Source organism: Toxorhynchites rutilus, chromosome 1, assembly GCF_029784135.1.
Source record: "Toxorhynchites rutilus septentrionalis strain SRP chromosome 1, ASM2978413v1, whole genome shotgun sequence".
NCBI lineage: Eukaryota > Metazoa > Arthropoda > Insecta > Diptera > Culicidae > Toxorhynchites > Toxorhynchites rutilus.
The window spans coordinates 194100910-194112422 of NC_073744.1; the positions used below are offsets into that span (position 1 = coordinate 194100910).

General features: G+C 40.7%; 1 protein-coding gene across 2 annotated transcripts; it reads left to right on the forward strand.

Annotated features, from left to right (window-relative positions):
- The first annotated feature begins 772 nt into the window (after positions 1 to 772).
- On the forward strand, positions 773 to 9551 carry LOC129762696 (protein IWS1 homolog). Of its 2 annotated transcripts, none has more exons than XM_055761189.1 (9): positions 773 to 931; positions 1039 to 1562; positions 1626 to 1724; positions 1782 to 1907; positions 1971 to 2290; positions 8281 to 8641; positions 8704 to 8993; positions 9057 to 9171; positions 9232 to 9551. In XM_055761189.1, exons 1-9 carry the CDS (start codon positions 916 to 918, stop codon positions 9352 to 9354), a joined length of 1974 nt encoding a protein of 657 aa, XP_055617164.1. In that variant the 5' UTR covers positions 773 to 915; the 3' UTR covers positions 9355 to 9551. The 2 variants fall into 2 exon arrangements, with proteins under 2 accessions (XP_055617164.1, XP_055617165.1); XM_055761190.1 differs by having other exon boundaries at positions 1974 to 2290.
- Positions 9552 to 11513: the final 1962 nt, after the last annotated feature.

Genomic DNA, 11513 nt, shown 5'->3' on the forward strand with positions numbered 1-11513 from the left:
AATTCCAGAGTGATAAGAAATTGAGATCAAGAAAAGATTGTAAAAATCTATTGCTATGATTTTTCGCTAAAAAGGACCTCTATGATAGAGACATTATGTAGCTACCTTTAGAAAGGCAACAAATTTTCCAAAAAAATGGCGTATATTTGACTGAAATCGGACAATCCGAGGCATATTAAAAATAGTTATAGCCAAAACTAATGGATTACTTTTTCCCCAACCTAATATCATAGGCCATATAATCGCATACTATCTTGTGGCTTTCACAATTAAAAAAACCGATATACATCAAATGTGAATGATTCCGTCTTGCCGTGTACATGCGTTACTACCATTACTACGGTCATCGAACAGGGATGGTGGGTGTTTTTTTTTTGGATATCTTCACAGGGAATAGTATTTTCAATGATTGTCGAAACAGTATGTAGATTGATCTCATTTTAAAAATTTTCATTGAATGTTTGAAACGTAATGAAACAATGAGAGATCTTTCTCATACTTTAAAATCTCCTTAATTCCTTCACAAAATTATTACGTATCTCCACATCAGGTCAAGCGAAACCATATTTGGCATCACGGTTTCCACAAAATGAATTTTTACCTAAATTACGAACAGCACATTGTGGTATGTGTGACCCAGTAGGCACCATCAAGGGGAATTCTGTCAGACATTTTTGTTTATCGTCCAAAAGCAAATAGCAATGACTCGCTATTCATTATCGGTCGAATCTGTTTAGGGTGGCTGCTTTCGATGAACAAATTCTGACAGCTGATGACAGCACGTATTCCTTCATACGCCATACAGTTGAAAGTGTTCGGTTATTGCTGCTGTTTAGTTTTTCATAAAACCCGAAAAATATTCGGCCAATCCGCCATTGTTCTGCGGAAATAATACAATAACTATTTCTGGTAGCGATGGAGTCCGAAAACGGTACGTATATATTTACATTTTTGGATGAACTGTTTTGATTTCTGTCTTGGAAAAATACATCAGTTCCGCATTTCGAACTCAATTTCCGTTCTCTTTTCACCCCTAAGACGTTTCTGTGGAGCGTCAGTCGGCTTCAAGGGACGCAACCCCGGAAGTTTCCAGAAAGTCACGCTCCAGATCGCGTTCCCTATCAGCAGCACGCAGTCGTTCCAAGAGCGTAAGTCGCTCGAAGAGTCGAAGTCGTTCGAAAAGTGTGAGCCGCTCAAAAAGTCGCAGTCGTTCAGGATCCCCCAAGCGCTCCAAGAGTGGTAGTCGTTCCAAAAGCCGGAGCCGTTCGAAGAGCAGGAGTCGTTCCAAGAGTCGCAGTCGATCGAAGAGCCGCAGCCGTTCGAAAAGTCGGAGTCGTTCCAAAAGCCGGAGTCGTTCTAAGAGCCGATCAAAGAGTCGAAGCCGATCTAAAAGCCGAAGTCGCTCGAAGAGCCGTAGCCGTTCGAAAAGCGGAAGTCGCTCAAAAAGCCGCAGTCGATCGAAGAGTCGAAGTAGATCGAAAAGTCGCAGCCGGTCCCGGAATAGAAGCGCAAGTGCAGAATCTGGCAAGTCTCGATCCCGTTCACGATCTCGTGCCAGTTCGGTGAGCTCATATATTACTGCTTGTTTTGGAACTGTGTTTTAATCGCCTCGTTTTTCTTCACAGCGACGCAGCCGTAGTCGAAGCTCTGCCCGATCCAGAAGCCGCTCAGGATCCAGATCGAAATCTAGGAGTCGTAGTCGTTCAGGAAGTCGAACCAGTTCGGTATGATAGTATTTGTTATGGTTGCTTGAACATTGATCCGATAAGAATGTATTCCAGCGCCGAAGTCGCAGCCGCAGCCGAAAGTCTGGTTCAAGATCGCGATCTAGGTCTGGATCAAAGTCTAGGTCTCGTTCGAAAAGTCGCAGTCGCAGCAGGAACCGTTCGGGAAGCCGAGTCAATGAAGTATGTATATTTTCGATGCATCCTCTCACAATTCATAGCTGATGGATTGATTATTCGTTCAAGCAGAAACGAAGCCGCAGTCGAAGCTCCGGTAAATCTCGCAGTCGATCAAGATCGCGCTCAAAATCAGGATCCCGAAGTCGATCGGTATCGCCGGCAAACAAAAAGAAACGCACCGGCATTCTCAGCGATTCAGACGATGAGGAAACGCCGAAAAAACGAGCAAAAATTACCGATTCCGATCACGAAGGAGAGGAGCTGGAAGCTGAAGAGAAGGCCCCGGCGGATGCTGAAGGCGAAACAGAGGAACTGAAAACAAGCGCTGACAGACCGTTGGTAGATGCCGGTGATTCGGAGGACGAAGGAATCCGCGAGGGAGCAAGGTTTGTTGAGGCGACTATTCAACAGGGTGTCGATTACCTAGAAAACCCTTTAAAATCAGGGAATATCAGAGAATCTCTTAACCAAACAGGGAGAAATTGCAATTTGTGATTTTTAGCACTTGTAATCTTTTTGGATTATCATATAGGCTGGTTAGAACTTAAACTTTTACAGTTGCCGGAAGATTGAAGCGTCTGAACGCGCTCTATGGCATTGTTTGTTTTTGGTCGTTGAAACCAACTCAATCCGTCCCAAAAACTGTTTGCTTGTAATTTATGATTTTTAACAAAACATTTTTCACCTACCTCTTGCTTTTTAACGGCCAGGGTAAGTTGAAACCAAGGTATGGATTGACTTATTGTCACTTATGAACCGCATTTTTTTTCTGCATTTTGGTCGGAAAGTACGTTAGGAGAAGGACTACTGAGTATACTTTTGTGCAAGGATGATTAATGACACAAGGGGAATCGACACTGTTTCACGTCATACCGGAACCAACTTTGTTTCGGCGTGTCAAAGGCTTAAGTGGCATGAAGAGCAGCATAATAAGAATATCTACTGCTGTTCATTCAAAAGTGGAATCAAGAACAGCATCGAAGCTAAGGCGAAATGTGACTATGGTTAAAGCAAAAAGGAGACAACCATCGCTCTGAAACAGTATCTAACGAAAAACTTCTTGAAACACCGTTCAAGGATAGCATTCCGGAAGATGATTACTTTCTCAATTTCAAACGACATCACGGCCTGTCTCAAGAAGGTCAAAATCCGTTGAAGTGACCATGAAAAAGCGACGGATCCGCGGCACTGTCAGACAGAATGCAGATTCTGAAAATTCACTTGAAGTTATGCTGCCGTTATGCGGGGTAAGTTGGAAAAAACGGAAAAGATTGATTAGACAGACTTGAAATCGATAATCTTAGGATTTTATTAGACTAATTTGAAAATCAACTTTGAAAAAACCGATTCAACTTGCCCCGGTGTACCTTACTGTTATTTTTAATTTAGGAAGCCTAACAGTACTAAGTGTGAACTATCAGGCAAAACCATGCTCCAAGGCACTAATCAACAGAAGTCAGTAACGAATTCTATTTAACCCCCTTTATGTAAGGACTTTTAACCAAAACTCGACGAATTGTCTCCCTGGAAACATTGGAAATTTATTTGCATAAGCGATTTTGAAATATTCGAAGCTGTTTCAACTATTTTCTGCTTATCCCGGTTAGAGATCTCCGATTTACGTGGAGCTCTCCTTTTTAAACGGTATCCTTGAGGATTCGCCAAATTATTGAGCACTACTTGATGCGATCGTCCAATCCAACGAGCAATTTCTCTGATACCAACATTTTCTTGGTGAAATGCATCGATTTGTTGTTTTTTCTCCCTCTGTGAGCACTTTTCCCTTCGACATCTCCCAGATTTACTGACCAAAACAAGTAAAACAAGGGACAGCGTAACTGGTCTTATACAAACTTGACACTTGAAAGATACAAAAAACATTTGTTTACGCTCAGCGCTTGCACACATATACATATGAAAATCATGCAGTGTATGATAGTTACCAATACCAATACACTAGAATATAAATTGGAGCATTGTTTGTTTACAATGATACAAAGCAGTCAGATCTACACCTGGTCTTAGAGAAGTTGGACAGAGTGTAGCTCATTAACATGATTCATCATAATTAAAAACAAGGTCCGATTACTGAAATGCATGAATTTTGACGTAGGACTTTGTCTTTCATTTCTGTACCGAGATGTAAGTTCAAAGTTTCGAAAACGAAAGCATGACGCTTGAAGTGCAACGTTTTGAACGTTAATATCTTTTTGTCGGCTCAACAGAGTACTTTGATACTCTATATAGGTCAATAATTAACAACTCTCTGATATATAGTTGTTAATTATTGACCCGAAAACATGTTTCAATAGCTTAAAAATTGTTGTAAGGCACATAAATCTGTATATAAGCTGATACCCGCTCGGAAATCTATTTAATTGTTATCTCGATGTGAGATGAGGATGGTTACGCTCACACGTCTATGCATTAAAGGGTGTGTCACATCAAAATGCATCACGGAAAAAACACTGTCAATTTTTCGTAAATTTGGAAAAATGTCGAACGAAAAAGAGCGTCGTGAATTAATCCTGTGCACTCATTTCGAGAATCCGGAGTTGTCACATCGGGACATCGGTAAGATGCTGGGAATCGTCCAATCCACGGTCAGCAGAGTACTAAAACGATACTTCGAGAACCTAACCATCGACCGGAAGGTGAAGAACGGCAAAAATGGATGCTCCGTCAGTGAAAAAGATCACAAGCGCGTAGTTAAGCAGTTTAGACGTGATCCGAGAAGTTCGGTCCGGGATGTCGCCAATAAGCTGAATTTGTCAAGTTCATTCGTCCAGCGGACCAAGCAGCGGGAGGGCCTGCGTACATACAAGGTTCAGAAGGCTCCTAACCGCGACGAAAGGCAAAACATGGTGGGGAAGACGCGAGCCCGGAAGCTGTACACCGAAATCCTGACGAAGCCGCATTGCCTGGTAATGGACGACGAAACCTACGTCAAAGCGGACTTTCGTCAGCTGCCGGGCCTGTTGTTCTCCTCCGCAGAGGACAAATGCAGCGTTCCGGAGGAGATTCGCAAGCAGAAACTATCCATGTTTGCCAAAAAGTACATGGTGTGGCAAGCGATCTGCTCTTGCGGAAAGCGGAGCGCCCCCTTCGTGATGACCGGCACGGTAAACGGGCAGGTTTACCTTAAGGAGTGCCTACAGAAGCGCTTACCACCACTATTGAAGCAGCACGAGGGCCCGACCATCTTCTGGCCGGATCTCGCTTCGTGTCACTATTCAAAGGACGTGTTGGAGTGGTACGAAGCCAACGGGGTCACCTTCGTGCCAAAGGAAATGAACCCGCCCAACGCGCCGGAGCTTCGCCCAATAGAGAAATATTGGGCGATTATGAAGCAGGCCCTCCGGAAGAACCCAAAAGTTGTCAAATCGGAGGCGGACTTCAAGAGAAAATGGATTTCTGTTCAAAAAAAAACTACAACCTGACGTTGTACAGAACCTTATGGACGGGGTAAAGAGGAAGGTGCGAGCATACGGGCTTGGGCTCGAAGTATGAATAAAAAGAAAATGCCAAAAGTTGTTTAATAGTTTCTATTTTACTGTCTAAAATTTTCAAAAGGATCGGTCTACTGGGCGAATTTCTACAGCGTTTTTTCCGTGATGCAATTTGATGTGACACACCCTTTATGCTCTTCTCTCTCAATTCCATTTCCTTTCTTCAGCCGAACTGAACGGAGTATTTAGTGAAAATCGAGGTATCAGTGATAATTCGATACCGATTAGGGATTGTTAACCGGATTTTCCGGTAATACCGGGTCATTTTCCAATACCGAATTATCGGCAATTTTACAATCAATGGGCGGTAATGTGAGTGATTTTTATTTTTACACCATAATTAATATTTGCCTTATATATATCTTCCAAAACGACGGGAAGATTACTCGAGAACCAAATAAGTTCGAAAACACACAACTGGCAGTGTTGCGTCGATTCTACGACCTCCGAACTTCAGTTCAAAAATCGCTGCTCCATCTGAAAACGAAACACATGATAATCTTCAGCGATGAAGAACTGACAGCGATAAAGAAATTGGTTGATGGCCTCGAACCAGTTCCAGTCGCTGTGGAACTGCTATTGTGGAAGAAATGCACCCTTTATGATGCTGACGTCAGATAGCAGTTTATCCTAGAACATCGGCTATCGGAACAACCATAATAAATTTCGAAGCAGCTGCTTGAAGCCCTGATTGGAAGGACTGCAGAAAGACGTTTCGTATATGCAGATCTGTTCTCGTATATGAATAATCATTCTGCTCGTGATCGTGACGCAATTAAGGATGACTTTGGCGTCTTCTATCAAGGGTCACGGACTGCATTGATCAAGCAGGCATTTGAAATTTGCCTGACTTGATCAAAGTCGACGATGATGATATTGATTCAGTCACTAGACAACAGAAGGAAAAAATTATGGATGGGTTATACCTATGATATAACCGCAAGGTTGACGTAGGACTGTCGTTGGCTTAGTAATCAATCGTATTTCTTCAATTAGCAATAATTCCACCTCGGATGTTCCTCATTGGGTACGATATCGTCGCTGCGCAGCTATCTTTTGTGTGTATTGATTCAATTGCAAAAAAATCCCAATTTAAGTCAATTCATGCATTATGGTAGTAGTTGTCGCAGCAAATAGTTATCAACGTTTTGCCTAATCATCAAACGGTATGCGTAGAAGTTCAGTAAGCTGGCGACATGAAGAGATATCTTCCAATGCAGTCTTGAATAATCGAGCCAGAGCGTTGCATTCGTACCCGCTTTTGTAGACCGTGATAGCAAAACGAATTCCGGAGTGTAAAAATGCTTGGGGGTATAAAAGTATTGCCGACTCGAATGTATCTGCAATGTCCATCCATTCCAGCGTTCGTACCTCAATCGTTGCGCAATCATAACTGAGTGGATTTCTGAGTGGCACTCGATTATATACCGATTTGTGTGATTTCAATAGCCTGTTTTGAAAGCAATTTTAGGGCTATTGAAACGAGTTTTTGGATCAAAAAGTAACAGGCATATAACGCGTTTATCATACCATTTCGTTCAGTTTTTTAGGAGCAATTAACGTCCAAAATCTCGTTCTGCGGCGTAACGCTTTCGTTTTCGAAACTTCGAACTTACACCCCAGTGTAGAAACGAAAAACGTAGTCCTATGTCAAAACTATCTGACAATGCGAAACCTGCAGAACACTTGAGCTTCGAGGAAAAACTTGAACGACGATTTCAACGTCCAGCCCAAGCTCAACGTCTATAAACGGATTGATGAAAACTCTCGGACAAGAGTAACAATATTACAACATAATTACCTACAGGAGAGGCCGTGACTTGTAATTTTTGTTATTGTTTTTTCGATTTGTCAGCGTACCCTCTCTCAGACTATCATCCCTGAAGACAGTTCTTAGTTTTTTAATCTTGAATGCAAATAATTGATGTTCTTTGCATATCCAAATTCGTAGTCCTTTCTTTTACTCGTCCAGTATTGAAATTATTTCAAGGACTTCTACGGACTGAGGCAGAAAAATATGCATAACTTCAAGCGGTTCTATCTCAAAAAGTATAAGAGTAAATTGAGAGCGGATTGAAGAGATTTTTTCGTTAAAAAATTTCTGATAATCTCTTATCTGACTTTTATCAATATGTGAGTAATTAGTAGCACAAAGTGAAAAGCCGCGAATTTCTAATTCGAGTATTCCGAGAAAATCCGCGGTGGTCCCAACCAACAATCACCAATAAAGCTGAAGTGAACCAAAGTACAGTGTCAAGAATGATTAAAACATTCAAACACAACATAAACGATAACAGGATAGCTGGTTCGGGTCGCAAGAACGGATTGAAATATCCAGAAACTGTGAAGAAAGTAAAAGCTTGCTTACAGAGAAATCCTAAACTCTCTAAACGTGAAATAGCAGTAAAACAGAATTGTAGTGAGACAACAGATCGGCGAATGAAGGCCAGTGCAGGTCTGAAGGCATTCAATGTTCAGACTGTTGATCAAGTTGTTGATCAAAACGCAACACAAAATTGAGAAGCTAAACAACGGGCAAGAACGTAAAAATCAGACTTTTTTGGGAGAAAAAAATGCTGTATTATGGACGACGAAACTTATGCATTGTGTGACTTCTCTCAACTCTCGGGAATTTTATTCAGCGAAGAAACGAGGAGATGTCAACGAAAAATTCAAAACAAAAAAGAAGTCAGTTTATTGTTCCAAGAACTACAGTTACAGAACTAGTAGAGGAAATTTGCTTACTAGTTTACATCTGGAATGTTTGTGATAAATTACTAGAGAATCAGGGAATATCGAGGATTTTTTTTCGGTCGACACTCTGGACAAGTTTGGTAATATTATTATTGTAATACATTACATTTTAGTGGGGAATTCGTTTCCGATTTCGAGCTCATGTTGTCGCGTAAAAGGGAGGAAAAATCGAAACGACGCAAGCGAAATGATATCGACTTGATCAACGACAATGATGATCTGATCGCGCAGCTTTTGCAACAGATGCGTCACGCTGCTGAAGAAGATCGCCAACTCAACAAAGAAAACAAACCGGCAGTCAAGAAAATTACCATCCTCAAGTTTGCCATGTCCCAGCTGATCAAGAAGGACCTTCAGCTAGCCTTCATCGAGCATAACGTGCTCAACGTTCTGACAGACTGGTTAGCTCCGTTACCGAACAAATCTTTGCCTTGTTTGCAGATTCGAGAATCCATTCTGAAGCTTCTTTCCGATGTAAGTTCGTCCGAGGGTTTGTTGCGCTTAGATCGCCATTAATGTATGTGTTTGGGTTTCAGTTTCCCTGTATTGAAAAGTCCTATCTCAAACAGTCGGGAATTGGAAAGGCCGTGATGTACCTCTACAAGCATCCTCGAGAGTCCAAACTGAACCGAGAACGCGCTGGGAAATTGATATCCGAATGGGCTCGACCTATCTTCAACCTGAGTACCGACTTCAAAGCGATATCCCGTGAGGAACGTCAGCAAAGAGATTTGCAGCAGATGCCCAAAAAACGCAAAGCCTCGCCGGAACCACAGGGCCAGGGCAGTACCAGCAAAAAGGGCTTACCGTTTACCGAAGCTGATAAGTAAGGATGAATGATAAAAGGAAGCAACTTCTTTTTTTTATGATCAAATACGTTCTTTTTTAGGGGTGCATTACGGCCCGGAGACAAAGGATGGGTGCAACGGGCTCGTGTTCCCATGCCTTCGGATAAGGAATACATTGTTCGGCCAAAATCAACCAGCGATATTGATATGAGCCGGGTAATTATGCTCCATATTAAACGTAACAGGCAAACGATGATAAATCGTGTTTTGTTTCAGATCACAAAGAAAAAGATGAACCGCTATGAGAAACATCTGAAAAAATTCATCGATGCGAAGAGGCTCAAGGCTTCCCGGCGAGCGGTGGAAATTTCTATAGAAGGACGAAAAATGACGCTTTAAACAGCATGCAAATCTTAATGAGCATATTTTCTAGTTTAAAGGCTGCTCTACAATATCTTAACTAGGTATCCCATTGAATGAAATTCAAACAGCTCCTGTCGCTGTTTCAACAACTTGTAGACTAACTTATCCTCTGTTTTATGTTCATAGTAACAATTGAGAGTGTAAATTTTCAAGTAATAAATAAAAAAATCTGACGCAAAGAATGTTTTTCGTTGAACCGAAACCAAAACAGAGCCAAATGTGGCGCAGTTATACCAACACTAACTACATCAATTGCACTTGTTTGATCGACGACTGTCCGATGAAGTTTTTCATCGCCACTACTCAATCAATATTAGAAACGCCTCACAAACATTTCAGTGTAACATTTTCTTCGTTTGTTCCTCCTCTTCCAGCAAAGCAATTGAATCGATGGGTGTTTACATTTTTTATAACCCAGCTTCGCTACCAATCAGGGTGGTGCGATATTTCCAATAATCGATTCATTTTAATAATCATAACTTGAGGTGAAAGTTACACTTTCCATAGACCAAATATGAAATTATTGGGTTGGGGAAAAAGAAATGTCGTATATTGTCAATATACACCCAGGTTTTTTTTACGCGGGGGATACGTACCTCGTAAAAACAAACCGCGTTAATTGGAAAATCCGCATAAAAAACCGCGTTAACTGGAAAATCCGCGTAAAAAACCAGGTCACCTAAAATCTACGTAAGCATCGTGATAGAGTGCGGCACTAATTTCCGTTATAAGCGCTAAGTTCCGTCGCAAGCACTGATTACCGTCATATGCTCTGACAGAGCATGAAGACGAAATGTGAGCGGAGTGAGAGATGTTATATTGCTCTGGTCTTTTTTACGCGGTACCCTCGTTAAAAAAACCGCGTTGATTGAAAAACCCGCGTAAAAAACCGAGCTAATTGGAAAATCCGCGTAAAAAATACCTTGGTGTATGACAACACTTAAACATATCATGTGTTGTACTTATCGCATCGGGTCATACTATACGGCTATTTAAAGACGACAATCTGTGCTACAAGTGTCGTTATGCAGTCTTGTGATTGTCCGTTTCAGTCTCAAGTTATAGCGCGTCAAAGATGGAGTCCACCAAGCAAAAAATTCGCCGTATTTAACGTTTTTACTACCTGTAAAACTGCAACGAAGGCGGCCGAAAAAATTCGTGTAGTTTATGAACCCGATACTGTAACGATTCGCACAGCACAGCGTTGGTTTGATCGATTTCGTTCTGGTGTAGTGGCTGTCGAAGATACTCCCCGTACTGGTAGGCGCATATTTGACTTAAATTGGATAAGTATCTATATATATATATATATATATATATATATATATATATATATATATATATATATATATATATATATATATATATATATATATATATATATATATATATATATATATATATATATATATATATATACCGAACAAATCGTTGCCTTGTTTGCAGATTCGAGAATCCATTTTGAAACTTCTTTCCGATTTAAGTTCGTCCGAGGGTTTGTTGCGCTTAGATCGCCATTAATTTATGTGTTTGGGTTTCAGTTTCCCTGTATTGAAAAGTCCTATCTCAAACAGTCGGGAATTGGAAAGGCCGTGATGTACCTCTACAAGCATGACGATTATATATATATATATATATATATATATATATATATATATATATATATATATATATATATTCTCGTTCAAGATTTTTCAACCACTTGCAAATAACATGTTTCTCCGTTACGTTACAAGCCAAATTTGGTTTGTTTGAGTAATTCTCGAGTAATGCAGAAATTTGTGTTTCATTTGTATGACAGCCCCCTCATAGAGGGGGGGGGGGGGGTTGAGTGTCTCACTACCGTCACTACCGTAAAAACATTTATTGCACCCTAAAACCTCCACATGCCAAATTTGGTTTTATTTGCTTGATTAATTGTCGAGAAATACGGAAATTTGTGTTTCATTTGTATGGTATCATTGGACGAAAACCTTCCCCGGCCCCAAATACAATACCATGCCGATCGGTTCAGTAGTTTCCGAGTCCATAAGAATCAGAAAGACAGAAAGACAGACAGATATCACTCCATTTATATATATATATATATATATATATATGTATAATATATATATATATATATATATATATATATA